At 59.3% G+C, this 25,071-nt stretch overlaps 2 protein-coding genes across 4 annotated transcripts; both read right to left on the reverse strand.

Annotated features, from left to right (window-relative positions):
• Positions 1-44: 44 nt before the first annotated feature.
• On the reverse strand, positions 45-4,217 carry LOC116546282 (UPF0598 protein C8orf82). Of its 2 annotated transcripts, XR_004266654.1 has the most exons (4): positions 3,904-4,217; positions 3,219-3,267; positions 2,200-3,036; positions 45-177 (listed from the first exon to the last, which is right to left on the reverse strand). XR_004266654.1 is itself a non-coding variant. In XM_032272593.1 (3 exons), the coding sequence occupies exons 1-3, from the start codon at positions 4,057-4,059 to the stop codon at positions 2,591-2,593; spliced, it is 651 nt and encodes a 216-aa protein (XP_032128484.1). In that variant the 5' UTR covers positions 4,060-4,217; the 3' UTR covers positions 1,473-2,590. The 2 variants fall into 2 exon arrangements, 1 of the variants encoding a protein (XP_032128484.1); XM_032272593.1 differs by lacking the exon at positions 45-177 and having other exon boundaries at positions 1,473-3,036.
• Positions 4,218-4,371: 154 nt separating this feature from the next.
• On the reverse strand, positions 4,372-25,071 carry LOC116546283 (rho GTPase-activating protein 39). Of its 2 annotated transcripts, XM_032272594.1 has the most exons (8): positions 22,812-25,070; positions 20,908-21,469; positions 12,033-12,125; positions 8,200-8,273; positions 7,316-7,515; positions 6,553-6,644; positions 5,864-6,033; positions 4,372-5,774 (listed from the first exon to the last, which is right to left on the reverse strand). In XM_032272594.1, the coding sequence occupies exons 1-8, from the start codon at positions 24,423-24,425 to the stop codon at positions 5,580-5,582; spliced, it is 3,000 nt and encodes a 999-aa protein (XP_032128485.1). In that variant the 5' UTR covers positions 24,426-25,070; the 3' UTR covers positions 4,372-5,579. The 2 variants fall into 2 exon arrangements, with proteins under 2 accessions (XP_032128485.1, XP_032128486.1); XM_032272595.1 differs by lacking the exon at positions 12,033-12,125 and having other exon boundaries at positions 22,812-25,071.

Below are 25,071 nucleotides of genomic sequence, written 5' to 3' on the forward strand. Positions count from 1 at the left end.
CGCTGTAGCAGCGGCAGGCGACCGGGCAGCCGGCGGCGCGGGGGGGGGAGTCCGGGCAGCGGCGGCAGCGGCAACAACAGAAGCAGCAGCAGCAACAACGCGGGTCCCCCTGGGGCCATCTCCCGAGACCCGGCTCCTCACCGGCCCCCCGCGGTCCAGCCGCGGACGCGCACCCTCCTGAAACACAGGGCGGCAGGCCAGTCTCGGCAGCCGAGAGCAGCCAATAGCAGGCATGGGGATGGGGGCCTACATCTGCGTCTGTTTTTTTTTCAGACGGAGGCTCGCTCCGTCGCCAGGCTGGTGTGCAACCTCCGCCTCCCGGGTTCAAGCGATTCTCCTGCCTCAGCCTTCCGAATAGCTGGGACAACAGGCGCCCGCCAGCACGCCCAGCTCATTTTTGTGTTTTTAGTAGAGACGGGGTTTCACCATGTTGGATGCTGTTGATCTTTTTACCTCGTGATCCGCCCGCCTCGGCCTCCTAAAGTGCTGGGATTACAGGCGTGCGCCACCGCACCCAGCGGGGGCTAACTTTGAAGCTATAAATCGGTTCAAGAATCTAATAAAACGTCGTTTCTTCCCTTGACAAAAACATTTTCTTAAAGATCTGGGGCATCAGGTTCAAATTTAGAATTCCTCGTGTCCTTAGTCTCTTCACAGGATGTGGCCATGTAGGGAGAGCCACCCAGCCCCGTCCCCTTCTATTCCTACTCCACCCATGCCCAGGAAGTCAGGAACTTCCTGTTCAGGACGTGGATGCTCGGCCCTTGCTGCCCCTGACTCTACCCCCCCAGGCAAGTGGCTGCTGCTTGGTTCTAGGGTGCAAGAAGCTGGAAGTACAGGGTATGGGTTTGGGAACTTTGCTTAGTTGACAAAACCAAGGGCCCCATTGCTCAAGCATGGCTAGGAGGGGGAGAGCAGGCCCGGGGCAGACACGCCCCCTTGTTTTCCTGGGGGGGCTGGCATGCGACCTCCTGAGGCTCAGAGCAGAGGTCCCTTTGTGCCCCCAAGACAAAGTCCAGAGGCACACTTGACCTTAAGCCATGTCCTTTTTTCCCTGGAACTCATGCTCTGCCTCCCACCCTGGGGTTCATCTGTCATGACTTGATGGGGGCCCCTGGGGAAAAGCTGGCCTCAGAGGAGCTATGAGCCTGAGATCAGGAAGAAACATGGAGTATGCTGGGGACCATATCCGTGCACTTGTCCTAAAGAAATGGGAAGGCTGGGGTCTGGTTTCAGACACAAAGAGCCCAGTTTTAAAAGTAGGGATCTGGGCTGAGATGCCAGCCCACCCGACGCCAGGGAAGACAAGGCTGTAGCGTCTCCCAGCGTCATCTGGCCTCCCTCTCTGAACATCTGCCTGTCCACCAGCTCTTCCTCCTTGCCCAGTCATGTGGAAAGGGACCAAGTAGACTTCGTGTTTAATTCTTGCCCTAAATTGTAACTCACATGATTATTTAAAGTCACTAGAGATCAGTAAGCACAGCAATAAAGTTTTAATGGAATAGCTTTGGCCCAGGCAGAGGCAGTTCCCAGATGTCTCAGGATGTGTGTGAGCCCCAAGAAGTTGGGGACATTATCTGGGCCCTTGAGATCCATTTCCCTGGATAAAGAGGACTGGCACAGGGCTCCAGGCCTGGCCCAGCCAGCCTCCAGCAAGAAGGCATCTCAAGTGGAGAAGCAGCCTCCTCAGAACTCAGGGCGCTGCTGCTCACGCTGACCCCCCTAGATGCAGCTCGGTGTAGAAGGGCCGGCCAGGGCCCCAGGCTGGAAGAAGCCCAGAAATCCTTTTACCAGAGGACAACCCCCTAATCCTTTGGGCAGGGGCGGGCGTCACATGCAGGATTCCGCGACGACTGTCACTGCCTCCTGGGCGCCCCTCAGTGCGGGAGGGGTGGAGAGAAGAGGATGGAACGCCCTGTGCCTCCCTCCGGCCAGTGCAAGGCCCAAGCCAGGGTCTCTGGGCGGCCCTTGCGCACCTCTGCAGCGCTGCGACCTGGTGCCTGGAAGCCCCACGGCCTCCTCTGCTACCCCTGAGCGCCGGTCGTTTTTCGGCCAGGTTCAGGGAGGGCGTGGCCTCCGCGTTCCCCATCCCCCTCCAGGACTCACGCCCTTCTGGAAGCGCACCAGGATCAAAGCCGGGATGGTCCCCGAACCCCTCCCCCCGCACGCCTGGTGACCTTGGGTCTGGCGTCCCCTCACCTGACGCTCCCGCGCCGAGCGGCTCCCCCGCGGTGCAGGTGGCTGCCGGGCCGGAGCAGCAGCCGGGCTGGGAGGGGGCGGGGGACGCTCGCGCACGCGTGTCAGAGCCCCGCGCCAACCGCGCCCGCCGCCAGGGCCTGACGTCTCTAGCGTGAGCCAATCCAGCGGGCGCCCGAGCTTGGTGCGCGGGGGGCGCGCGCCGTGGGGAGCAGAGGGTCCGGGACGGCCGGGCCGCGGCAGCACCAAGGACAGAGCCGGGGCGGGGGTGGGCGCGGCACGCAGGCGCACTAGGCTGCCGCGAGTGCCAGTGGCGCCGGCTTTCCGGGGCGCGGGCTCCCGGGGGAGTAGGGTGAGGGGCGCCCGCGGCCTCCCGTCCTTCTTCCGCCCCTGCTCAGGGCGGCCGAGCCGCGAGCAGCAGCGGGGCCAGATCCATGGTGAGGGCGAGGCGGCGGCCCTGCCAGAGCACGTGCGAGGGCAGCGCGGGCGCGCCGGGCCCGTACTCGAAGCAGGCGCTGAGCTCGAAGGCCAGGGTGGAGCGCACCAGGCCCACGCCGCCCGCTCGCTCCGGTGCCGGGTGGTACAGGCGCCCGTTGGCGGCCAGGGGCAGCAGGCGCGCAGGCTCGAAGGGCACAGTCAGGGCCTCGCCTCCGCCGCAGTAGGAGAGGCGCGGGGGCCCGTGACCCACGGTCAGCAGGTGCGTGAAGACCACCGGCCGGTCCTCGCAGCGCAGGAAGTTGCGCTCCCTGCCGCAGGGCGAGAGGAAGGGGAAGGAGGCCTCGTAGCGCCCGCTGCGGTTGGGTCTCAGGCGGGAAAAGAAGGTGACCAGGAACTGCGGGTCTGGGGGATGAAGGGAACGGCTGCTTAGCGCGCTGGGCTCCCAAGGCTTCCGGGCCCAGGACCACACTGAGGGCAGACGCTCACTCCTTGGCGCGCTGGGCCCATCGGCAGAGTCGGGTGAGCCCATCCGGAGCTCCCCTGAAGGGAGAAAGAAGGGGCAGGGGAGGGCGGCACAGCGGTACCTTTGAAGCAGGTGATGAAATTCTTCATTTTGGAATCATCCAGGAAAAGCTGCGGACAGAGGGCCGGGCCGTGATGAGTCCCAGCTGGCAGGTGGGGCGGGGAAGCTCGGGCCGTCCTGAGCCGGCCCAAGCCCACTTTGCCTGCTAGTCTGAGCACACCGCGTGCAGGGAGGCGCGTGGAAGGTAAACTTGGGGGCCCTGCCGACTTCTCCGCATCTATGCGCACCTCTGCTCCCTGGTCAGGCAAGTCTTTCTCGCACCTTTTCCCTCTTCTCAAGTTTGTAATCAGTTGTGTCACCTCCGCGGAGGCTGCCTGGCCTGCTGACTGCCGGACATGCCGGATGCCTTACACAGGGCTTCCAAAAAAGGAGGGGCGGCCCGGGTGTCTACCGGATAGCGGCAAGAATTCAGCGCTGGGGGTGGGGGCTTGCGAGTCAGAGTCCAGAGCTGCACAGCGCAGCAGGGACGCGGCCCGTGTAGGAGCCTCGGCCCAGATCGACCCAGGATCCGGTCTTTCTAGCGCGCGCCGCTCCAGCTCTGCCGCATTAGGGTCGCCCACCGCCCAGGTCCCGCCCATCTACGTGCGACCTCTCCGGCCCCGCCCACAGGGAGCACTCCCGGCCCTGCCCCTCGAGCAACGGCCCCGCCCACAGGGACCCCCGCCTGGGGCCCCGCGCCCGCCCACCTGGCCCTGGTGGTCCACGTAGTAGAAATACTCGCGGGTCCGGGGCTCGGGACTCTGGCCCTGCGTGTAAGAAACACCCCCGTCCACGCTGCAGGCTCGGGCACCCCGCGACCGCGCCAAGGCCAGGACCCGCAGCGCCCCGCACGGCGGCCACATTGTCCTTCCGCGCCGGAAGCGGCCAGCAGGTCACGCTGGGGGCGGTGCACCGCGAACTCGCGCCCTCCCGCAGCAGGGGTCCCGCGCTTCGCGTTCCGGCGGCGCCCGCCTCCCCGACCCGGCCCGGCGCTCTTCCCTCTCCCCTCTCCCTCTGGCCTTCCGGGCGGGGCGGCCCCTTCTGGTCGCCCCGCGCCTCTTCCTGCCCCACGGAGGCCCCGCCCCGCCCCCGGCCGCGCCCCGCCCCGCCCCACCCCCGGCCGCGCCCCGCCCCGCCCCACCCCCGGCCGCGCCCACAAGGAACTGGAGGCGGCGCAGGGTCCACGTGCACTTTATTCACGCGTGTCGCCGCCTGTCGGAACGAGCGCCTGCGGCCGGGCTGGGCCGCGACGGCCCGGAGACCACCCGACTGAGGACGCCGCCTGGGCCTCGGCAGGGCTGGGCCTTTTGTTTTTAATAAATAAAAACGAACTCTAAAAAATAGATATATAAAAACCGGGGAGAAATTAAGTTTTACAACAGTTGGAACTCAAAATTCCAAAATGGAAAATGTACAAACTCGGTCCCCCAGCAGCTCTGGCCTTGAGGACATGCAGTCCTGGGCGCGGCGCCTTCCCGCTTGTCTGCCGCGGGTCTGGGATGGGGTGGGGTAGGCTTGGTTTTTGGTCAGAAGCCAAGAAAAAAGATTGGAGAAGAAAAGAAGGAATGACAGCAACTTGCTCTGCACGGAGGACGGGGGCGGCTCAGAGATAAATAGCATTTAGGTTAAAACTATGTCATTAGCAAATTTAGTTCTTATATCTTTCCCTCTATTTATATCTCTATACACAGGTGGGCTGCGATGCAGGATAGATTCTGGATTTATAGTTACACGAAGAAAAAATACTCTCGCCCCTCCCCCGCCTGCCCCTAGAATGCTTGCCCAGCCCTGCCCCCTACCCCAGACGACTTTGGTTTGGGGGCCCCACCCCACCCACACAGCGCCTGCCAGGCCCTGGGCCCACTGCCCTGGAGGCCCCAAACTCCTGAGCAGTCCCCAGCTGGGGACCGCAGGCCGAGCGGGGGAAAGAGGAGGCGGGGACAGGTCGGGAAGCTCCCTCGGGGCTGGGAAGAGCTGCAGGCCTGCAGGACAACGACTGGAGAAAGGGAAGGAGAGACGGGGGCGGCGGGCGAGGCCCAGGCCAGGGCGCGCGGGAGGCAGCCCGGCCCCAAGGCGGGCAGTGTCGCTCGGCTCCAGGACACAGAAGGCACTTTCTCGGAGCTGACCCGCGGCCAGCGGAGGGCGAGGCGGTACCCGCGGGAGCTGGCCGTGAGGTGGGGGGCCAGAGGCGCCCTCCCCGTCGCTGCTCTGCCCTGGCTGCACCCTCAGATCAGGCAAAAGACCTGGGGAGGGCCGGGCCGAGGGCCTGGGGAAGAGGGGAGGGGGGCTCCGGTGCTGGGCCGGGCGATTTGGGTCCCTCTGCTGAGAGAGCCAGTGCGGGGTTCGGCCTGGCTGAGGCCGGTCCCATCCCCGGGCTCCCCCGCTACAGCACGCCCTCCATGAAGCTGGTGTCCAGGTGCTGGATGAGCACGCGCAGGAAGGACATCTCCTTGCGGGTGTTCTCGAAGATGACGCGCGGGTCGTCGGACTGGCAGCGAAGGCAGTTGGGCGCCATCACCATGGCCAGGTTGCTCACATCCATCTTGGTGACCGCCACGTTGGCCGGCTGCACGAACACCTGGCGGAGGAGCGATGATGGGCGCGGGGGGCGGGGCGGGGCAAGCAGCGGGGACCGGGGGAGGGAAGCCCGGCGGCCCGCCCGCGTACCTGCAGGAAGCGGATGAGGTAGCAGAGCACCATGCGGTTGATGCGGGGCAGGGCGTGCACCACGGCCACCGCCGCCTCGGGGCTGTCGTAATGCGCAATGCACTGCTCGTAGAACTCGTGCGGGATCAGGGGCTCCTCCAGCTCCCGGTACCACAGCTTCAGCAGGGACGCTGGGGACACAGCACGGGGCTCAGCTGGCCTGCTCGGCGGGCACCCCTGGGCCATGTGGGGTCCAGTGGCAGTCACGCATGGAAGGGTGCTGTGGGTGACAGGCTGGACCCGGACCCCAGGGGGCCTTTCAGCTCCTAGGGGCCTGAACTTGATCCTGGAGGCATGGGGGATCATACCCGCAGAAACGTGCAAAACAGGACTTTTCTCAGGAGGAGCCTCTGCAGCTGCCGTGAGAGGTGTCTGCACAGCAGGCATGGCTGAAGGGCACCGGGGCAGAGAGCAGCAGGCTGGGAGTGGGCTGGGCTGCAGTGTACAGGCAGAACTCGGGGTGCCTCGAAGACACCTGGGGAGACTGTTCAATGGGCAGGAGGATGTCTGTGCTGGGAGTGGGCTGGGAAGCCATCGTGTCATTGGGCAGGGGGCATGATCAGGGTGGGCCCCAGAGGTGGAGACAGGGGCCCCTTGAGAACCACTGCCTGAGCTAGGCTCCTCCCCTCCAGAGCATGCCAAGGACTCACCAGGGACGTGGGGGTCTTCCAGGCCTGTGGGCACCTTCCACTGGTCCACCTGCAGCTTCAGGGCATTCACCTCATCAATGTCCCCCGGGACCCTGCAGGGCACAAGACAGGTCTCAGGTTACAGGAGCCTGCACCAGGGCTTCCCGATTCTGCCTGGACACTCGATCCTGCTGGCCCCTGCTGACCCGGGGTGAGGGAGCAGAACCTCAGGTCCCCTGCCACCCCCCCCCCCAGGCCTCTTTCCCGTGAAGATGGGTAGGTGGCAGTCTTCAGGATTCTGCCCCACACACCTGGGTCTGAGTGTGGCTTCCCCACGTCCACTATCCCTCTCTGGACCGCTGCTGGCTCCCTGTGTGGATGCTTTCTCCAAAGGACCACTGGGGCTCAAACCTGCAAGCCTCAGTTTCCCCAGCTGCCCCTCTGGTGAGTCGGGGGGGCTGCCTGTCATCTCTGAGGCTGACACCTCCAGGCTGCCCATGGCTGGTGTCCAAGCACGCTCTAAACCCCTTGTGGCCATATCTGCAGGGGCACCCTCCCTCGCTGGCTGTGCTGCCTCTTCAGAATGGGTCCTGCCTTCTCTCTCTGGGCCTGCACACCCTCGGGGTCAGCTTCCACACTGGGGCCCCACCCTACCACCTACTCTCAGGTAGGGGTGCAGAAACAGCCCAGTGGTCCTGATGCTTAATGTCCCCTGCATGCCAGAGATGTATGGATGACACAGGGCTGTGGCCCCTACACCCGGCACCCGGGGTTGCCACAGCACCTGAAGATGCCCTCTGTCTGGTCACCGTTGAGTGCCAGCACCTCCTCAGAGAGCCGCGTCTGCACCCAGGGCAGCTGGCGCTCGGGGTAGCGCTCCCGCTGCATGCCCATGACCTCCTGCAGCGCACTGCCAAACATGGATGGGCTGAACACGGCGTTCTTGGCATGCCGGATCTCCTCCACGTTGGGCTTCTTTAGCCCCTGTGAAGATAGTGGCTCCGTCCTGGTCTGGCCACCCTGCTCCCAGCCCTCCTCGTTCCCCAAACCCTAACTCCTCCTGGGCTGCCCCTGGCTCTGCCTCCCACTCCTCTCATCCCTGTGAACTCCTGGCTCCAACTAGACCAGGGCAAGCCCAGCTCCCTGGCCAGAGTCACCGCCTACAGCATCAGCTCTCGTAATCCCTTGGGAAGGTGGGAGTGACTTCTGGGCCAGCCAGGGCTGTTGGGGAGCACAGCAGGGTCCAAGCCTACTGATCTGGGGTGAAACGTCCAGAAGCCTGTGGCAGGGCTGAGACCCCCAGTGTGATGGGAGCAGTGCATCAGGGAAGAGGGCCAGGATCTTGGACACGTCCAGGGGTGCCTGAGGGACTTCCCGGGTATAGGCGCTGTGCCAGGCTTGGGAGGACAGGATGGTACTGTCATGCCATGTGACTGAAGCCCTTTGCCTGCCCTGCTCCTAAGCTGGGGGTCTGGGCCTGGGGAAGAGCCCCCGGGGGAGGGTGCAGCCCAGGGTCTGCCTGGCACACCCCTCCACCCGCCTAGGTGGGCTCTGTGTGGCACCCTCTGGACTGCTGCTCCACACCAAACTGCAGGCTAGGCCCCAGGCTGTTCACCAAGGGTCCCTGTGTCCACAACTGCCCATCCCGGTCTCCCAGTGCACTCGTACCTTCTTGGCCCCGGTGAGGGCTGCCTTCTGCAGCTTGTGGTAACAGTACTTGGCATATGTGCTTATCGCCACCCCTGGAAAGGAATGGGGCCCGATCAGCCTGGTGTGGATGTGTGAGCATGGGGCCGGGAGAGGTGTGAGCATGGGGCCGGGAGAGGAGCGAATAGACACAGCCTCTTCAAGGGCCCTGGGGGCTGCGCTGGGCTGGCCTGGCCACCCCCTGCCTACTGCAGCAGGTCCTCATGCTCTCCCAGGCAGTGTCCTTTAGAGCAGAGACCCAAGGGGCGCTTCCCCACCTCCAGATGGACAGTCTGGGGAGGAACCGCACTGGCAGCCCACCCACCCCTCCCATGGCCACGCAGGAACAGGAAGGGCAGGACCAGGGTCTGAGGGCCTCTAGACCCCACTCCTCTCTCCCTGGGCCTGACCCAGGGGGCTGTCCAGGTATTTGGCTCTTCTCTGCTTCAGGCCCCTCCCTGGCTTTGCGGCTGTGGGCAGGAGCCCCTGGAGGAGTCATTTCCACCTACCTAGCACCTGGGGCCAGTGCTGGCGGAGGCAGGCGCTGGGCTATTTGAACAGCAAGCCCAGCTCTGCTGCAGCCCTGGGCCTTAAACACCACCTTTGGGCTCTTCCGAAGGACTGAGGCGGCAATGAAAGGGCCCAGTCTCATTTCTCAAGGGAGGGGCTTTTAAAACTCAGCCCCTGACAGCAGGGACACCGCTGATGGTCCTTGAGGGGAGGGGCAGTGTGCCTAAGTCAGCACCTGGGCAGGGACTGGGGACCTCAGCCTGGAGTCTCCAGACACAGGGCCCAGGGTAAGGTGTAGAGGGGAGAGGATTCCCAGGCTGGGTCTGGAAGGCGCAGCACCCTCCCGCTCCAGGTGGGGAAGCAGCAGATGAGAGAACACACCGAGAAGCCGTCCTGGGCCAGGGGAGCCATGGGCCTCCGATAGGACCCTGTGCTTCCAGACATGGGAGCTGCCCCAGCGCCTAGCGCCTACCACCTGCCAGGGTAAGGGGGGCCTCTGGATCCTGACCCCCGATTGGAATGCCTTTGTCTTATTTGAAGGAGCAGTTTCTGGTGGACAGCTGAGGACATAGGGTCCTTGAACCCAGGTTCAAAAACACAGACATGCCTTGAGTCCATGAATGCCTTTTCATCTCTAATTATCACAAAACAGTTGACGTAATTGCTAAGGAGATTCTTTTTTAGAGTAACCAGAAGGAAAAATATTTTTTCATAGATGTTTAGGTCCTAGAAATTCTGCCACAGTCCTTGGGACAACAGGGTCCTTGCAGAGGATCTGGCCCCAGCCTCCAGCATGGAACCTTCTGCCAAGGGCCCCTCTTGGACTTTTGAGCAGGCTATGAGGTACCCTTGTTTTTCTAGAATGGATGGTGCCCACACACACTGCACCCAGTCTTCAGAGCTCCAAGAAGGCAGGAGGAAGTAAGCTTTCCAGGAAGGCGGCAGAAACCCAGGGCCTCGGCTCAGCAGCTGGGACATGCAGCCACTAGGCAGTGGGGGTCTGGGGCAGATGGCAGGGCCAGGCCTCCTGCTTGCTGTCCCCAGTCCCCTGGTGGGACAAATACCCGGGCCTGAGCCTGCTTGGGACTAGTACACCCTCCAGCACTCTGACTGGGATACCCTGGGGCCACCATCTCTTAGCTGGTGATGGAGGGCATGATGCAGTCTCTCTGTGCCTCAGTTTACTCCTCTGTAGGATGGGACCATGACAACGCCTGTCTCATGCAGTGCTTAGCATGCAGCTGCTGGTGTCATGACCGTAGTGGGTAGGCCAGGGACTGGGGCCTTACTCCTCAACCTGCAAACTTCACTCTGGGGGTCAGGCTGCCTGTGCCTCAAGGTCTAGGATGCTAGGATGACTCCTACTCACACTGCATCAGGCACAGGGCCAGGCACCAAGATGTCTGCTGACCTGTGGCGGAAGAGTGGGCAGTGCCCATCCAGCCCAGAAAGACCCTCACCTTGTGGTGTGCTTTGCTCTGAGCCCACTACCCTGATCTGGCTTTGCCTGGACCTCAGCCCTCATCTCCAACCCCCTCTGGCTGCAGGCAAGCCCAGGTGCAATGGCTGCCCACAGAAGGGCCAACAGCAGCTCTCCTATGGTACGTGATGCTCTGCTGGGGGCCAGGGCCTCCTGGTGTTGACCCTACTCCCCACCTGATATCCTTGGGCTGCAATGTCGCACTAGGCTCCACTCCAGGCACAGGGTCGTCTGCTCCCCGCTCTGCCTGGCTACAGCCAGGAGACTCTTACGGCCAGTGGTGTCGGTCAGCTCTCAGGCCACCGGACGCCAGCTCAGGCGGGAGCGCAGAGCTCCTTCTACATTGCCCAAGATGGAGTGGTCTGATGACCTCTGTGGCCAGGAATCCCACCCCTAGATTGCGACTGGCTCTCTTCTCCCAGGGTCCTGGGTGACGCCAGGCTGTTGACCTTCGATTGGATCAGGGGCTCCTGGCACAGACCTGCTGGTGGCAGCCTTGGCGGCACCAGGGTGAGGACAAGTCTCCAGCCCGGCAGATGCCATCCCAGCATTCCCCATGAGGGCCCTTCATGCCCCTGTAGCCTCCTGCTGGCCCTGAAGTCTTCCCTAAGCAAACCTCATCCACAGAAAGCTCACTAGCTTTGTTCTAGGTCTGCATGGGCAGCGTAAAGTCAGAGATGGCATCCTGGAGGGAGGGGTGCCTAAGCCAAGTGGTCTCAAAGGAAGTGCAGTGGAGCAGAGAGGTGGGTGTCAGGGTTCTGGACAGATGAGTGGGTGACGCACAGTGTGGCAGGACCAAACCACTGCAGGAGTGGGCAGGATGGTCCCAGAAGCCTGTGTGCGCGTGTGTACATGTGTGTGTAGCTGACTTGGTAAGATAGCACATCTCGGCCTGGTGCGGTGGCTCACACCTGTAATCCCAGCACTTTGAGAGGCCGAGGGGGGCAGATCACAAGGTCAGGAGTTCAAGACCCGCCTGGCCAACATGGTGAAACCCCGTCTCTACTAAAAATACAAAAATTAGCTGGGCGTGGTGGCGCACACCTGTAATCACAGCTACTTGGGAGGCTGAGGCAGGACTGCTTGAACTGGGAGGCGGAGGTTGCAGTGAGCCAAGATCGCACCACTGTACTCCAGCCTAGGCTACAGAGCGAGATTCTGTCTCAAAAAAAAAAAAAGGCACACCTCTCAAAAAGGAGGGCACAGCCCTGGGTTCACAAGGCTTTCCTAAGCCAGGGACTTGGGGGGCAGGGTGGAGAGGTGAGAGCTGGGTGAGAGAGTGCATGGGAAAGCTGCTGGTGGGGAGGGTGGGAAAGCCCTCCCTTGGCTTCCGGGGGCTGTGCTGGGGGCACACCATCAAAGGGAGGGACAATTCCTTGCTGATTCTGAATGCCAGGCTTGGCTCTTGTGGCTCAGGGCCAGCCGTGGGCTGAAAGACAGGGCTGAGGGGTGCTTGTCTGCAGGGCACCACACACCCCTCCACCTGCAAATTTCACTCTTGGGGTCAGGGCCACTCACTCACCTGGGGGCGCCTCCAGTAGCCCTCAGCTGGCAAGTCCTCACCGCCCCCCGCCCCATCAAGAACCCAGCAAGCAAGTTGGAAATGGCTCCGGGAACCACCACGACAGGTGCGGACAGGCTTGGCCTCTTTAGGGGTCCAGTCAGTCACCTGGGCCCTCCACCTCGCTCAGGAGGCCACAGGCCTGAGGTTAGTGGCCCCATCCCCCCTGCCCAGAAGCGGTTAGAGAAGAGAAGGCCAGGCGGCCGAGGCTGGAGAGCAGAGCTTGCAGATGCAGCGCCCAGGGGCTGCCGGGAGAGGCCCTACCATCCGGCTCTTCAACATAAGGCTTGGGTTTCTTTCTCAATTTGGACTTCTTCTTAGTGTTTCTTTCCAGAAGCTCTTTTATGTGCTGTGTCACTGGGGAGCAAAGAGAACCATGAGGACCACAGAACACAACGCCAGGAGCCAATGCCCACTCAGCTCCCGCACTTGGTGAGGAGGCCCCTGGGCCTGTTGGGGGCTCACCCTGTTCAGGTGGGGGCGGGGCACGTCTGGGGGGACCTGGCTGTGTGTGTGAGTGAGAGAGGTGACAGGGGCCCTTCCGAGCACTGTGTGGGCCAGGAAGCTGCTGTGCCCATGCTGGGGCAAGCGGAGGTGCAGGGAAGGCACCCAGGCAGCAGGAGGGGAGCGGGCAGCTCCTGCCCTCTGGCTGGTGGCAAGGCTGGGGCGGTGGTGAGCCTGGACTCCCTGCCTGCTGGTCAAAAAACCAACAGAAACAAGTGGGCCAAGGCAGCTGGCCCCAAGCCAGGCACTGCAGTCAGAGAGGAGGGGGCTCCCCTGAGGCTGACCTGGACCTGCTCCCTGTCTGGACAGCACAGCTCTGCACTGTTGCCATGGGCCGTGGTGACCTGGCTGCGGCCGAGGCTGGCAGGCTTGTGTGAGGCACCGTCTCTTCCTGCTCTGTGCCACACTCTGTAGGAGTTGCCACTGTGCCCGGCCCACAACTGAGGGGTGGGGTTAGGCTCCAGCTCCTGGACGGTGGACATCTACATCAATTATCTGTAATTATTCCGCACAGATTTGTCTATTCCTATCTATTGAATCATTAATTTGTATCAGTGTAGACTTAGAGATTTTTTTTTTGAGATAGGATCTCACTGTGTCGCTCAGGCTGGAGGGGCTCAATCTCGGCTCACTGCAACCTCCACCCTCTGGGTTAAGGAAACTCCCACCTCAGCCTCCTGAGTAGTTGGAATTACAGGCATGCACCACCATGTCCGACTAATTTTTGTATTTTTGGTAGAGTCAGGGTTTCACCCTGTTGGCCAGGTGGATCTTGAAATCTTGATCTCAAATGATCTACCCACCTCGGCCTCCCGAAGTGCTGGGGTTACAGGCATAAGCCACTGTGTCCGGCCCACTTATGGGTTATTATCCAGTGGGTCTTTATCTTGTTGCTCCAGCTTTGGCCACTGGGAGCTCATTCCACCAGCTCCGTTGTCCCTGTGACAGACATCACCCCACCTCTGGCACTTCCTCACTTCTGACATCTTGTATATGACCTGCGCTAGCCCTAGAATCGCCCGTTTCTACAAGGAACTCTGAATGCTGAATGCTTTTTTTTTTTTCTTTTTGAGATGGAGTCGTGCTCTGTGGCTAAGCTGGAGAGCTGCAGTGCAATCTCGGCTCACTGCAGCCTCTGCCTCCTGAGTTCAAGTGATTCCCCTGCCTCAGCCTCCTGAGTAGCTGGGACTATAGGTGCATGCCACCACACCTAGCTAATTTTTTGTATTTTAGTAGAGAGGTGGTTTCACCATGCTGGCCAGGATGGTCTTGATCTCCTGACCTTTTGATCCACCCGCCTCGGCCCTGAATCCTTATAATGGAAAATGGTATTGAGAAACCAGGATCTGGGGGTGAGATGTGGTTTCCGCTGCTGGGAAATGTTTGCAGGCCCTCAGCTGACAGTGAGGACACACCTGTGTGCACATGAGCTCCTGTTCACACGCACATCTGTAGCTATTCCTGTTTGTGACCATCGGTCTCCGTATCAGCTGAACATGGCCTCTAACTATTCCACTACTGCCGCTTGTCACCCAGCCTTCCTCCTTCTGCGTGTCTGTAATTGGTGTATCTTCTTATTCTTTTAACAGTCTTTTGTAGGAGACTTAATTTTGATGAAGTCCAATTTGTCAATGTTTTTCTTTTATAGATAGTACTTTGGAATTACATATAAAAATCTTTGCCTCACTCAGGAAAGCAAGCATTTTCTCCTGTTTTGTTCTAGAAGTTTTATAGTTTTAGGTTTTATGTCTTGGTTTACGTGTGATCCACTTGCAGTTATTTTTTGTGTACACTCCAAAATATGCATTTAAATTCATCTTTTGTTTGCAATTGCATATCCAGTTTTCCTAGCCCCTAAGAAGGAAATGACTATCCTTTTTTCACTAAGTGGCCTTCGCAGCACTGTGGAAAGCTGACCCATGCATACATGGGTCTGTTTCTGAACTCGCTATTCTGTTGCACTGACCTGTCTACCTTGAAGCCAGTGCCACACTCTTGATGAGTCTAGCTTTATAACAAGTCAGGTGGAGTAAGTCTTCCAACTTTGAATTTTTTCAAAGAGGTTTTGGCTATTCTAGGTTCTTTGCAATTCCTATGAATTCTAAAATCAGCCTGTCAATTTCTAAAATAAAGAAATGTAGTAAAATTTGCATTCCGAATTAATCTCTGGATGGATGTGGGTAGAACTCACAGCCTAACAGGACTGAGTCTTCCGATTCATAAGCAGAGCAAGCCTCTTCCTCCACTGAGACCCGCTTTAATTTCAGGAATCGTTTACAGTTTTTACTTCAGGGGCCTTACATGTCCTTTGTCAGATCCATCTCTAAGTGTGTCACATTTTAAAATGCTACTGCAGGCAGGCAGAGAAGTTGAGGCAAGAGGATCGTAGCTTGAGCCCAAGGGCTGGAGGCTACAGTAAGCTACCATACCACTGCACACCACCCTGGGCAACAGAGTCTCAAAGTAACTAAATGTGATTAAAAATATATGAAAAAAATAAAAAATAAATAAATAAAAATAGAAAATAAATGTGATCGTACTCCACCCTGAGACCCTGTCTCTAAATAAATAAATACATGCAATTGCAAATGACATTTTAAAATACCAGTTTCTAATAGTTTGTTGCTAGTATATAGACATATATACTAAGGCTTGGTGGCTTACACATGTGATCCCAGCACTTTGGGAGGCTAAGGTGGGTGAGCCTAGGAGTTTCAGATCAGCCCAGCCAACACAGTGAAACCCTATTTCTACAAAAAATAAGAAAAAAATTAGCTGGGCTGGGCAGTGCCTGTGGTCCCAGCTACTTGGGAGGCTAAGGTGGGAGGATCCCATAAGCCTGGGAGGTAGAGGCTGCAGTAAGCAGTGAAGGCACCACTGCAGTCCCCTGCGCATACAGTGAGGCCCTGTCTGGGGAAAAAAAAAAAAAGAAATCGTTTATTTATTTATTTATTTGAAATGAACTCTTGCTTTGTCACCCAGGTTGGAGTGCAGTGGCATGATCTTGCCTCACTGCAACCTCTGCTTCCTGGGTTCAAGTGATTTTCCCACCTCAGCCTTCTGAGTACCTGGGACTGCAGGTGCACGCCACCATGTCTGGCTAATTTGTGTTTTTTTTTTTTAGTAGAGACAAGAGTTTCATCATGTTGGCCAGGCTGGTCTTGAACTCTTGGACTCAAGTGATCCACCTGCTTCAGCCTCCCAAAGTGTTGGGATTACAGGTGTGAGCCACTGCACCCAGACTGCTTTGCTTCTTAAGCAGAGTTTTTTTTTTTTTTTTTTTTTTTTTGAGACGGAGTTTCACTCTTGTTACCCAGGCTGGAGTGCAATGGCGCGATCTCGGCTCACCGCAACCTCCGCCTCCTGGGTTCAGGCAATTCTCCTGCCTCAGCCTCCTGAGTAGCTGGGATTACAGGCACGCACCACCATGCCCAGCTAATTTTTTGTATTTTTAGTAGAGACATTTTTAGTAGAGACGGGGTTTCACCATGTTGACCAGGATGGTCTCGATCTCTTGACCTCGTGATCCACCCGCCTCGGCCTCCCAAAGTGCTGGGATTACAGACTTGAGCCACCGCGCCCAGCCTTAAGCAGAGTTTTAACCAATCCTTTTGTTTTGAGCTTCAGGGTCACCCTCTTCCCCCTTTGCTAGAGGAATCTGGCTCTACCCACTTTTGAGCTTCTATGGGTTTGCTATCTGCTTTAGGTCTTCATTTTTCCACCATCTGCCCAGGATTCACTGTTCTTGGTCCACGTGCTCCAGCTTCTTCCTTTTCCATTTTCTTTTTCTTTGTGCGTTTTTAAAGTTGTGGTAAAATACATGTAACATAAAATTTACCACTTTAACCATTTTAAAATATACAGTTCTGTGGCAGTAAGTACATTTACACGGTTGTACACCCATCACCAATGTCCACTTCCAGAACTTTTTCATCTTCCCAAAGTAAACCTCTGTCCCCATTAAACACTCATCCCCACTTCTCCCCACCAGCCCTTGGCACCCACCATTCTACCTTCTGGCTCTAGGAATGTGACTACTCTAGGGACTTCACAGAAGTGGAATCATATAATCTTTGTCCTGTGACTGGCTTCCTGCCTTTAGCATGATGTCCTCAAGGTTCATCCATATGCATGTCAAAATTTCCTTCCTTTTTATTGAGATGAGTCTTGCTCTGTCCCCAAGGCTGTAGTGCAGTGGTATGATCTCAGCTCACAGCATCCTCTGCTGCCCGGGTTCAAGCCATTCCCTGCCTCAGCCTTCTAAGCAGCTGGGACTACAGGCGTGCACAACCACACCCGGCTAGTTTTTTTGTATTTTAGTAGAGATGGGGTTTCACCATGTTGGTCAGGATGATCTCCATCTGACCTTGTGATTCGCCTGTCTCGGCCTCCCAAAGTGCTGGGATTACAGGTGTGAGCTACTGCGCCTGGCCAATTTCCTTTCCTTTTAAGGCTGGAAATAATTTTCCCCTTCATGGCTGGATACGTTTTGTTTCTCCATTCAGCTGCTGATGGATCCTTGGCCTGTTTCCACCTTCTAGTTACAGGAATATGCTGCTGTGAACATGGGCGTAAGAGTAACCATTAGAGTCCTTGCTTCCAGTTCTTTTGGGTAATTCCAGAAGTGGAACTGCTACATGACATGGGAATTCTATTTTTAATTATTTGAGGAACTGCCTACCAGTTTCCATAGTGGCTGTAGCATTTTACATTCCTTTGTGGGTTTTTTCTTCCTTTAAAAAATTCCTTCACTGTCATTTTAGTGAGTTCAAGGCAGAGATGAAGCAAATGCACACGTTCAATCTGCCATCTTGAGCTGGAAGCCAGGAGGCCTTGCTGAATGCATGAAGAATTGAGCAGTAAATTAAACCTTTAAGGGTCTCCAGCCTTAGGGTGGGGGAGCTGAAGGCTACATACCCACTGCCAGTGTGCCTCGATGTCTGTGTTGATAACTTGTTGAGGGGGGTCCCAGGGACCGGCCAGGAGACCCTCTGCTGGTGCGAAAGTTGTGACCACACATGACACAAGGCTAAGCTGGGGACATCACCATGGGGGGGCCTCAGTCCCTGAGGGTGGTAGCCACACAGTGCAGGTCACACAGATGCTGGTAGATGAGCCAATTAAAGGCTCCTGAGGCTAAGGCAGGTAAGGTGCTCAGGGCGATAGATGCACCAGGCTCAGCTCTGCCCCTCACTGAGGGTCCCCAGGCAGGTGCCCCAGCCCTGAGGTTAGTTTCCTTTTTCTAAGAACTGTGCCACAGCCTAGCTGGCCCTCCAGAGCATAAGCTACCTCCTTCTGGGCTAATAGGGTCTGCGTTTCTTGCTTGCTTTTAAAGACAGGGTCTTGGCTAGGCATAGTGGCTAATGCCTGTAGGAGGTTGAGGCAGGCGGATCACCTGAGGAGTTTGACCAGCCTGGACAACATGGTGAAACCCCACCTCTACTAAAAATACAAAAATTAGCCAGGTGTGGTGGTGCGCGCCTGTGGTCCCTGCTACACAGGAGGCTGAGGCAGGAGAATCACTTGAACCCAGGAGACGGAGGTTGCAGTGAGCCGAGCCTGCACTCCAACATGGGCGACGGAGCGAGACTCTGTCTCAAAAAAAAAAAGGGGGGGGGGTCTTGCTCTGTTGCCCAGGCTGGAGTGCAGTGGCTCCAACATGGTTCACTGCAGCCTTAACATCCTGGACTCAAGCAATCTTCCTGTCTCAGCCTCCCAAGTAGTTGGGACCACAAGCAGGCACCACCACACCCGGCTAATTTCCTTTTTAAAATTCTTCATAAAGACAAATCTCACGGCCGGGCGCGGTGGCTCACACCTGTAATCCCAGCACTTTGGGACACCAAGGTGGGTGGATACTTGAGGTCAGGAGTTCAAGACCAGCCTGACCAACAAGGAGAAACCCTGTCTCTACTAAAAATACAAAATTAGTTGGGTGTGGTGGTGCATGTCTGCAATCCCAGCTACTCAGGGGGCTGAGGCAGGAGAATTGCTTGAACCTGGGAGGTTGAAGGCTGCGGTGAGCCTAGATCACGTCATTGCACTCAAGCCTGGGCAACAAGAGCAAAACTCGGTCTCAAAAAAAAAAAAAAAAAAAAAAAAAAGACAGGGTCTCACTTTGCTGCCCAGGCTGGTCTGAAACTCCAGGCTGAAGGGATCCTCTTGCCTCAACCCAAAGTGCTGGGATTACAGGTGTGAGACACTGTGCCTGGCTGGGCCTGTCTTTCTGAGCAGCAGCCAGCACCTGCATATGAAAGGTGGCACATCCTAGGGACGGGAGGCTGGCTGGAGAGGGTGTGACGCCCATTTGGGCAGGGATGGCCACCTTGTGTATAGAGGCCTCTCTTCTGGGCTCAGGCCAATCAGGGACCCTGACAGACGAATCTAGGAGTGGATCTTGGGGCTGGAGATGGCATTCTGGCTGTGAGAATGGTCATGGTACCACAGCCTAGATGTGGGCCACCCTGCCAGTAGGACCACACAGATCCCAGGCCCACTGTCACTCCAACCCGTACAGTGCTCTTGGCCCTCATGGGCCTTCCTTGGCAGAGCTCTGAAGCCATGGACGCCCAGGCTGGACCCTGATTCCTTTTTCCATGCAGGCTGGGACCCTGCAGGTGTAAGACAGGAGCACAGCACACCAGCCTGTGTGTGAAGGGCAGCAGCCTGGAGCACAAACTCCCAGGAAGCCCCAGCCACACACTGGCTAGTCAGCTGGCCCAAGATGGGCCCAAGGAACCTCAGGCCTTTGTCTGGCTATCTGTCTCCTGGCCCTTCTCTTGCCTACTCTTGGGTACCCACTATGGCTGCAAGCTGGGCTAGGCAGCGGAGGCTCAGCTCCACAGCTTCCAGCTCAGGCATGACATTTCCAGGCCCCTTTGGAAGAGGCCGAGGAGGTGAGCTATGATGCTAATAGGAACACAGTCCCTAGGACTCCACCTGTTTCTTGAAGGGCCCAAGACCAGGGATGGGGTTCACAGTCCAGCCCAGCCTGCCTGGCTCCCTGCTGTGGTCCTCTACACACCAGGAGCCTGGGCCACCTGCCAAGCTCTGCCGTTACTGTGATCTTGTGTTGAAAAGTCCATGCCAGGTGAAACCACATGGCTTCCAAAATCTCCCCACAAACAGCTGACAGGTTGGGTGGTGCCTATATCCAACACTGTCCCCAGGACCCTCCCATTGCCCTGTGGCCCCCACCCTGCCTCTGTGTGCCCATAGCAGCATTAGATTTCCTCACCTGGGCTGGGGGTGCTAGGGTAAGGACCAGCAAGGCCCCGATCAGAAGCTCAATCTCTGCAGAGGCAAAGGCCAGACCAGGGTGGGCTCTCACTGGCACAGAGTAGAGTATGGCATGTCTCACTTGGAGCATGTGCACGTTTTTGGGTGTGTGTGCGCACACGTTCATGTGTGCGCGCACACATTCATGTGTGTGCATGTTCGTGTGTGAATGTGTGTGCACGCACGTGCTTGTGTGTGAGCGTGTGCACATGTTCATGTGTGGGTGTGCATGCACGCGTGTGTGCACGTGTTCACGTGCATGCATGCATGTGTTCATGTGCATGCATGTGTTCATGCACGTGTATGAGTGTGTTCATATTCCTGTGTGCACGTGGGTGTGCATGTGTGTGCCTGTGTGCATGTGTTCATGGGCATGCATGTATACACGTGTGCGTGCACATGTACGTGAGCATGTGTGCCTGTTCGTGTGCATTTGTGTGCACACGTGTTCATGTGCATGCATGTATGCACGTTTGTGCATGCACGTGCGTGCACATGTTCATGTGTGTGCATATGCATGCAAGCATGTGTGCACGTGTTCATGCTTGCATGTGCCTGTATATGTGTGAGCATGTGTGCCCACATATTCGTGTGCATGTGTGCGTGCATCTGTGTGCATCTCTGGACATCAGTTCTGTGGCTGTGCCCTCTAGACACCCATGATGTGGGGTAGAGGGTGGCTTGCTGCAGACACAGGGCTGCCCAGCTGATGGCACCATGGCCTGGGCCCAGGACACCTGAAGTATCGCCATGGAGAGCCCTGGGCACACTCTGGCCTCCCATGTTGCCCCAGGCAGGCACCAGGGTGATGATGGCTCCAACTTACAACCCCATGGGGCAGCTTTGGGACAGCTCAGGTGCTGTATGACCTGTGTGTGAGCCACCGCGATCGCGGTCCTGCCTGCTCACAGGAGCCTTCTGCCAGGACCATGCCTGGAACAGGCAGCCTGGGTCTTGCCAGGGTAGTAACCCCTCCAGGCCACGGATGGCAGAAGGCAGGTGCAACAGGCATGCAGGGGCCTGATCACAGCTGCTCTGCCCTTGGCCTCTTTGTGCCTGCCTTTGCCAGGGAGCGGGACTGGCCATGGTGGGCTTGGCGCAGAGTGGATGCAGCTGTCGAGGCCCCACGCTTTGTGTCTGCCAGGGCTCCACGGCTCTTCACCTCAGTGCATAGGTGGGGCTTCAGGAAGAGGCTCACATCCAGCGGAGGCCCAGGGTGTGTGGTGTTTCACATGTGTGTGGAGCCACAGCCCTGTGCTGGGGGCTGCCAGGGACTCACCAGGTGCTGCCCAGCACAGCAGGAGCCCTCTCCACTACCCTTACCTGAGCGGATGGCAGAGCCTGAGCAACACCTTACCTTTGGTGTCATTGACTGGGTCCATGTGCCGGTAGATGTAGCCTTCCAGGTAGGAGTGGAACTTGGGAGTGGGAGGGAAAAAGGCCAGGCAGATGGCCATGAGCTCCCAGCCACGGGCCAGGCTCTCCAGGCGGAAGTTCTCAGTGGTCTGCCGGCACAGCTGGATGTAGAGCTCATCCCGCAGGCCCTGCACGCTCCAGCCCTTGGTGGCGACCTCCAGGGCCACGTGTAGCGGGTCGGCCTTGGCCCGCCGGTCGCCCATGTACATCTGGATCAGCTTGAAGAGCTCACAGGCCTCCTTCTTCACGTGCCGGTCGCTGGTCACGATCATGGGCTTCTTGATGGACTCGCTGCTCCAGGCCAGCATGTTGGCAATGGACACCTTCCGCCGGAAGAGGCCCTGCGTGTGCTTATTGAAGTGCTTGGAGGCCCAGTTCTCGATGTCGGTCTCCGAGGAGGGCTTGCGCAGCGTGAAGGTGGGGAAGACGCAGCTGGAGCTGGGCATGCCGCTGCGGCTCTGCCGGCTGCTCTCAAACTGGGCACAGGCACCAAGGTCCTCAGACTGAGAAGGACAAACGGGGCTGGGCTGTTAGGGGGAGGGAGAGGGCCAGGCAGACGGGCCCACTGGGCCACAGCCCCGAGAAGTGTGAGCCGGGACCCCACCAGAGCCAGCCAGGCAAGAGGCGCCGTCTGCTCACCACAAGGCTGCCCGAGGTGGGAGACCCAGGGGAGCCCTGCTTGTCTACATAGGCGGCCAGGGCACCAGAGCCCTGCACTCTTGGGGTGAGGCTGGGCGGCCGGAGCAGCACTGCTGTTGGGTGACCCAGATGCCCTGGCTGAGGGTGAGGTGGGAGGAAGGAGAGCACCCACTGGCATCCCCAGGGGGCTGACCTCATTCTGCTGCCCCCTGAGGAAGTGTCAGTGTCCTCATTCAGACACGGAAGGCTGCAGTTCACACCAGGTGAAGGTGCCATCTGGTTCCCAATCCCTCACTCCTGGGACCCCGGCCTTTACTCCAGCCTTCACCCCAGGCCAAGCTCCAGGAGGCCCCTCTCTGGCTGCTGCTCTGAGGACCCTGCTCTGCACCCCAGGCTTCTCTGCCCTCTTTCCTGCCTGTCCTCTTGTCCTCCTGCATCTTGAGCAGTGGACAAAAGCACAGACTGGAAGCTGCCCTGAGCTCTCCACCCTGGAGGCCATGAAGGCCACCCAGGCTCTTCAGGCCTCCCCGCCCCAGGAAGCTCCCTGGGTTCTTCCTCCTGCCCCTGGCCCTCAGACGCTAGGCCTGCCCTCTGCCTTGGCTTCCTGTGTCTGCAGCTGACCAGTGTGAAAGGCCAGGGTTGGGAGATGAGAACAAGTGCACATGGCCTCCGTGGGATCCGGCCTCCACCAGCTCCAGCCACCCGGTGGGGACCCTGTCAGAGTCCTCGGGCTGTGTGCAATATCCCAGAATTCCTGGGGCGCCCGTCCTCTCAACAGCTCTTCCTACCAGAGGGAGTCTTGGGGACTGGCTTTAAGAACCACCACAGAGCCCCTGACACCGTCTGCCCGCTCCTCAGGAGCCCAGGCCATAGCACTTGTGGCCGCCACCCTCCCAGTCTGTTGAGGCCTCCTCTGTTCTATGGCTTGAGTCACGGTGTGGCCTCTTGCTCCCAGGTGCCCTGAGAATGAGGAAGGCACTGCCAGGGCACCCCCAGAAGCCCACACCCCACAGGGGACTCCTTGTGGACTTCCGGCTGCACCCTGACAGCCTGCTGGAGTGCCCAGGCTGAGACAGGGGGCTTCAGAGCTCTGTATGCTGCGTGCACGCCCTTGACACCAGGTCTCCTGTGCCCAGCCCATGGGGCCCACCCTGACCCCAGGCTGGCCCCAGGCTCTCCAGCTCAGCCCACCCGCCAGGCCCTCACCTGTGAGGGGTGGAGGTAGGGCTCCGGTGAGGCCAGGTTGGTCTGCACAGAGATGCTCTTCTCCAGCAGGATCTGGGGGAAGCCAAGCTTCTCGAAGGTGCCCCTCCTCCAGTGCTTGTTCTCCTGCTGGGCCAGCGCCTCGTCCTCGCTGAAGGCGCGCACCACGGGCCCGGGCATGGGCAGTGGCAGGGCGCCGTCACTCTCGTAGCCAGAGCCGTCCTGCTGGGAGTCCCAGCTGCTCCTCTGCTTCATGTGGAAGTGGGCCTGCTGCGCCTCCCAGGCCAGCCGAGCCTGCGCCAGGAAGGGCTCGGCCGCGCCCCGCGCCCCGTCGGCCTCACCTTCCGCTCGCTTCACCGGGGCGAGGCTGGTCCCGCACGGGGGCTGTTCCTCGGCCAGCGGCTGCTCAGCAAGCAAGTCCCCGGGGCCCTCACTGGGGGTGGCGCTGGCGGCCTGGCACAGAGAGGGCTTTCTGCTCTTTCGCTTGCGCGTGCCCGGGGAGTAGCCTGTGGAGGACAGAGTGTCCTGCTGGCTGGACCAGGACATGGCGTCCTCCTGCGCCTGTGGCAGCGGCGTGGGCGGCTGGCTGTGCCGCAGCTCAGGCCCCTCCATCGTGCTGTAGTCTCCGGACTTGATGCCCAGGCGCTGGTCCCTCAGCAGGCAGGGGCTGGGCTGCAGCGAGTAGGAGCCGCCGCCGGGGTTGGGCGCGAACTTGTGCCGTGGTCCCGCGCGCAGCTTGGGGCTGGAGCCCGCCTGCTCCACGTAGACCAGCTGCCGCACGTACTCCTTGCCCGCGGGGCTGTACTCCAGGCTCAGGAAGCGCTCGGGGCACTTCTGCTTGGTAAGCACCAGCTGCTGGCAGGGCGAGGGGGGCCCCTGCTTGTTGGGCTGAAGGAATGGCCGGGGCTTGCGGCCCGGTGACCGCTGGGGAGAGCCGACCTGGTAGCCCCCGCCTGCCTCGAACTGCACGTCCATGGGGGGCTCATCATAGATGGGGGCCTGGTACTCCACTGGGGGCTCCTCGTAGAGCGGGGGCTCATAGCCGTAGCGCGGGGAGGAGGGCTGCGAATCCCCGGAGGGCTTTCGCGGCTGGGCCAGCAGCGGGGAGCTGCTCCCGGGGAGCTCGGCCCTCTTCAGGAAGGGTGACGGCCTCCTCTCTGGGAAGAAGATGGTGCCGTCAGCCTCTGGGGCGAAGGTCTGCAGGCCGGGCGAGTGCTGGCTGCCAGAGGGTCTGCGGGAGCGGACCCCGGGGGGGCCATCTGGGGTGTAGCCATTGCCCTGGGCGGCGAGAAAGCTGGGCTCGCGGTCAGCGACCTTGATGAGCATGCGCTCTTTGGTGCCTGAGTTCCACCGCAGCGAGGAGGTCCTGCAAGGAGTGGACGCGCACAGGTGACTGACTACCTGCCTGCTGCTTCTGGGCACGCCCCACCCTTTCGGGGGCTGCAGGTGGCGGCTCCCACGAACCCTCTGTTGTACACCTTCCACGCTGGGGCCCTGTGCCCTGGGCAGTGTGGCCTGGAGCCCCTCACACCTGCCCAGCCCCAGCCCCTTAGCCCTCCCTCTGGGGCTCTCCTGCCTGGAGCTATCGCCCACGACCAGGCATCTGTCTGCTCCCATCCCAGCCCCTGACCAGGCACAGAGCTGCTTCTGTAACTAGAACCCAGGGCAGCCCTGCCAGGGCCCTCTTACTGTGGATGCTGGGCAGATGCCTCCTGAGCTGCCTGAGCCGCACGGCAGGCCTGGGCCCTGTGTTACCGCTGAGCCCACCAGGAGCAGGGTACAATACCAGCGTCCCAGGGCCCCATTTTCCAACTGGGGCTCCTGTGAGCTCCAAAAAGACCAACTGTCCTCCCCTGACCCTGCCCCAGTCACCATGCTCACTCCAACATCTGCAGGTGTCCCACTAACACCCACACCTGGTTAAGGGCACCACAGTCCCTGGAGTCATGCTGTCTGCGTCCTCACCAGTCCCCCCAAACCAGTGCATGAGCCCCACTTGCTTATCTAAAACACGGGAGACCCTGCCCAGGGCCACAACACAGGGAGGATATATGGACGTGATGCCCACACGTGCTCTGCCCCGGCAGCCAAGGTTAGCACTGGTCCTGTGTCCACAGCTATGCCTGCCATGCAGGGCACTGGACCCAGGACGCCGCCCAGGGAGATATGAGGGGCTCCTCTGCCACCTTCAGTCTCCTGGAGACCCCTGGGGTGTGGTCCTCTATTTGGGATGCACAGCACTTCCTACATCTACAGTCTGACA

This window comes from Sapajus apella, unplaced genomic scaffold, assembly GCF_009761245.1.
Source record: "Sapajus apella isolate SASKATOON/1434 unplaced genomic scaffold, GSC_monkey_1.0 scaffold739, whole genome shotgun sequence".
Classification (NCBI taxonomy): domain Eukaryota; kingdom Metazoa; phylum Chordata; class Mammalia; order Primates; family Cebidae; genus Sapajus; species Sapajus apella.

Coding starts and splice junctions, on each gene's coding strand:
- LOC116546282 (XM_032272593.1), bottom strand. CDS start 4,059: ATGTGGCCGCCGTGCGGGGCGCTGCGGGTCCTGGCCTTGGCGCGGTCG. Junction 3,268..3,903: donor ACGTGGACCACCAGGGCCAG/GTGGGCGGGCGC, acceptor CTCTGTCCGCAG/CTTTTCCTGGATGATTCCAA. Junction 3,037..3,218: donor TTTCATCACCTGCTTCAAAG/GTACCGCTGTGC, acceptor TTCATCCCCCAG/ACCCGCAGTTCCTGGTCACC.
- LOC116546283 (XM_032272594.1), bottom strand. CDS start 24,425: ATGGGAGCAGACAGATGCCTGGTCGTGGGCGATAGCTCCAGGCAGGAG. Junction 8,274..12,032: donor TTATGTTGAAGAGCCGGATG/GTAGGGCCTCTC, acceptor ATTCCTTTCCAG/GGGTGGCGATAAGCACATAT. Junction 7,516..8,199: donor CCCTCACCGGGGCCAAGAAG/GTACGAGTGCAC, acceptor CTATCTTCACAG/GGGCTAAAGAAGCCCAACGT.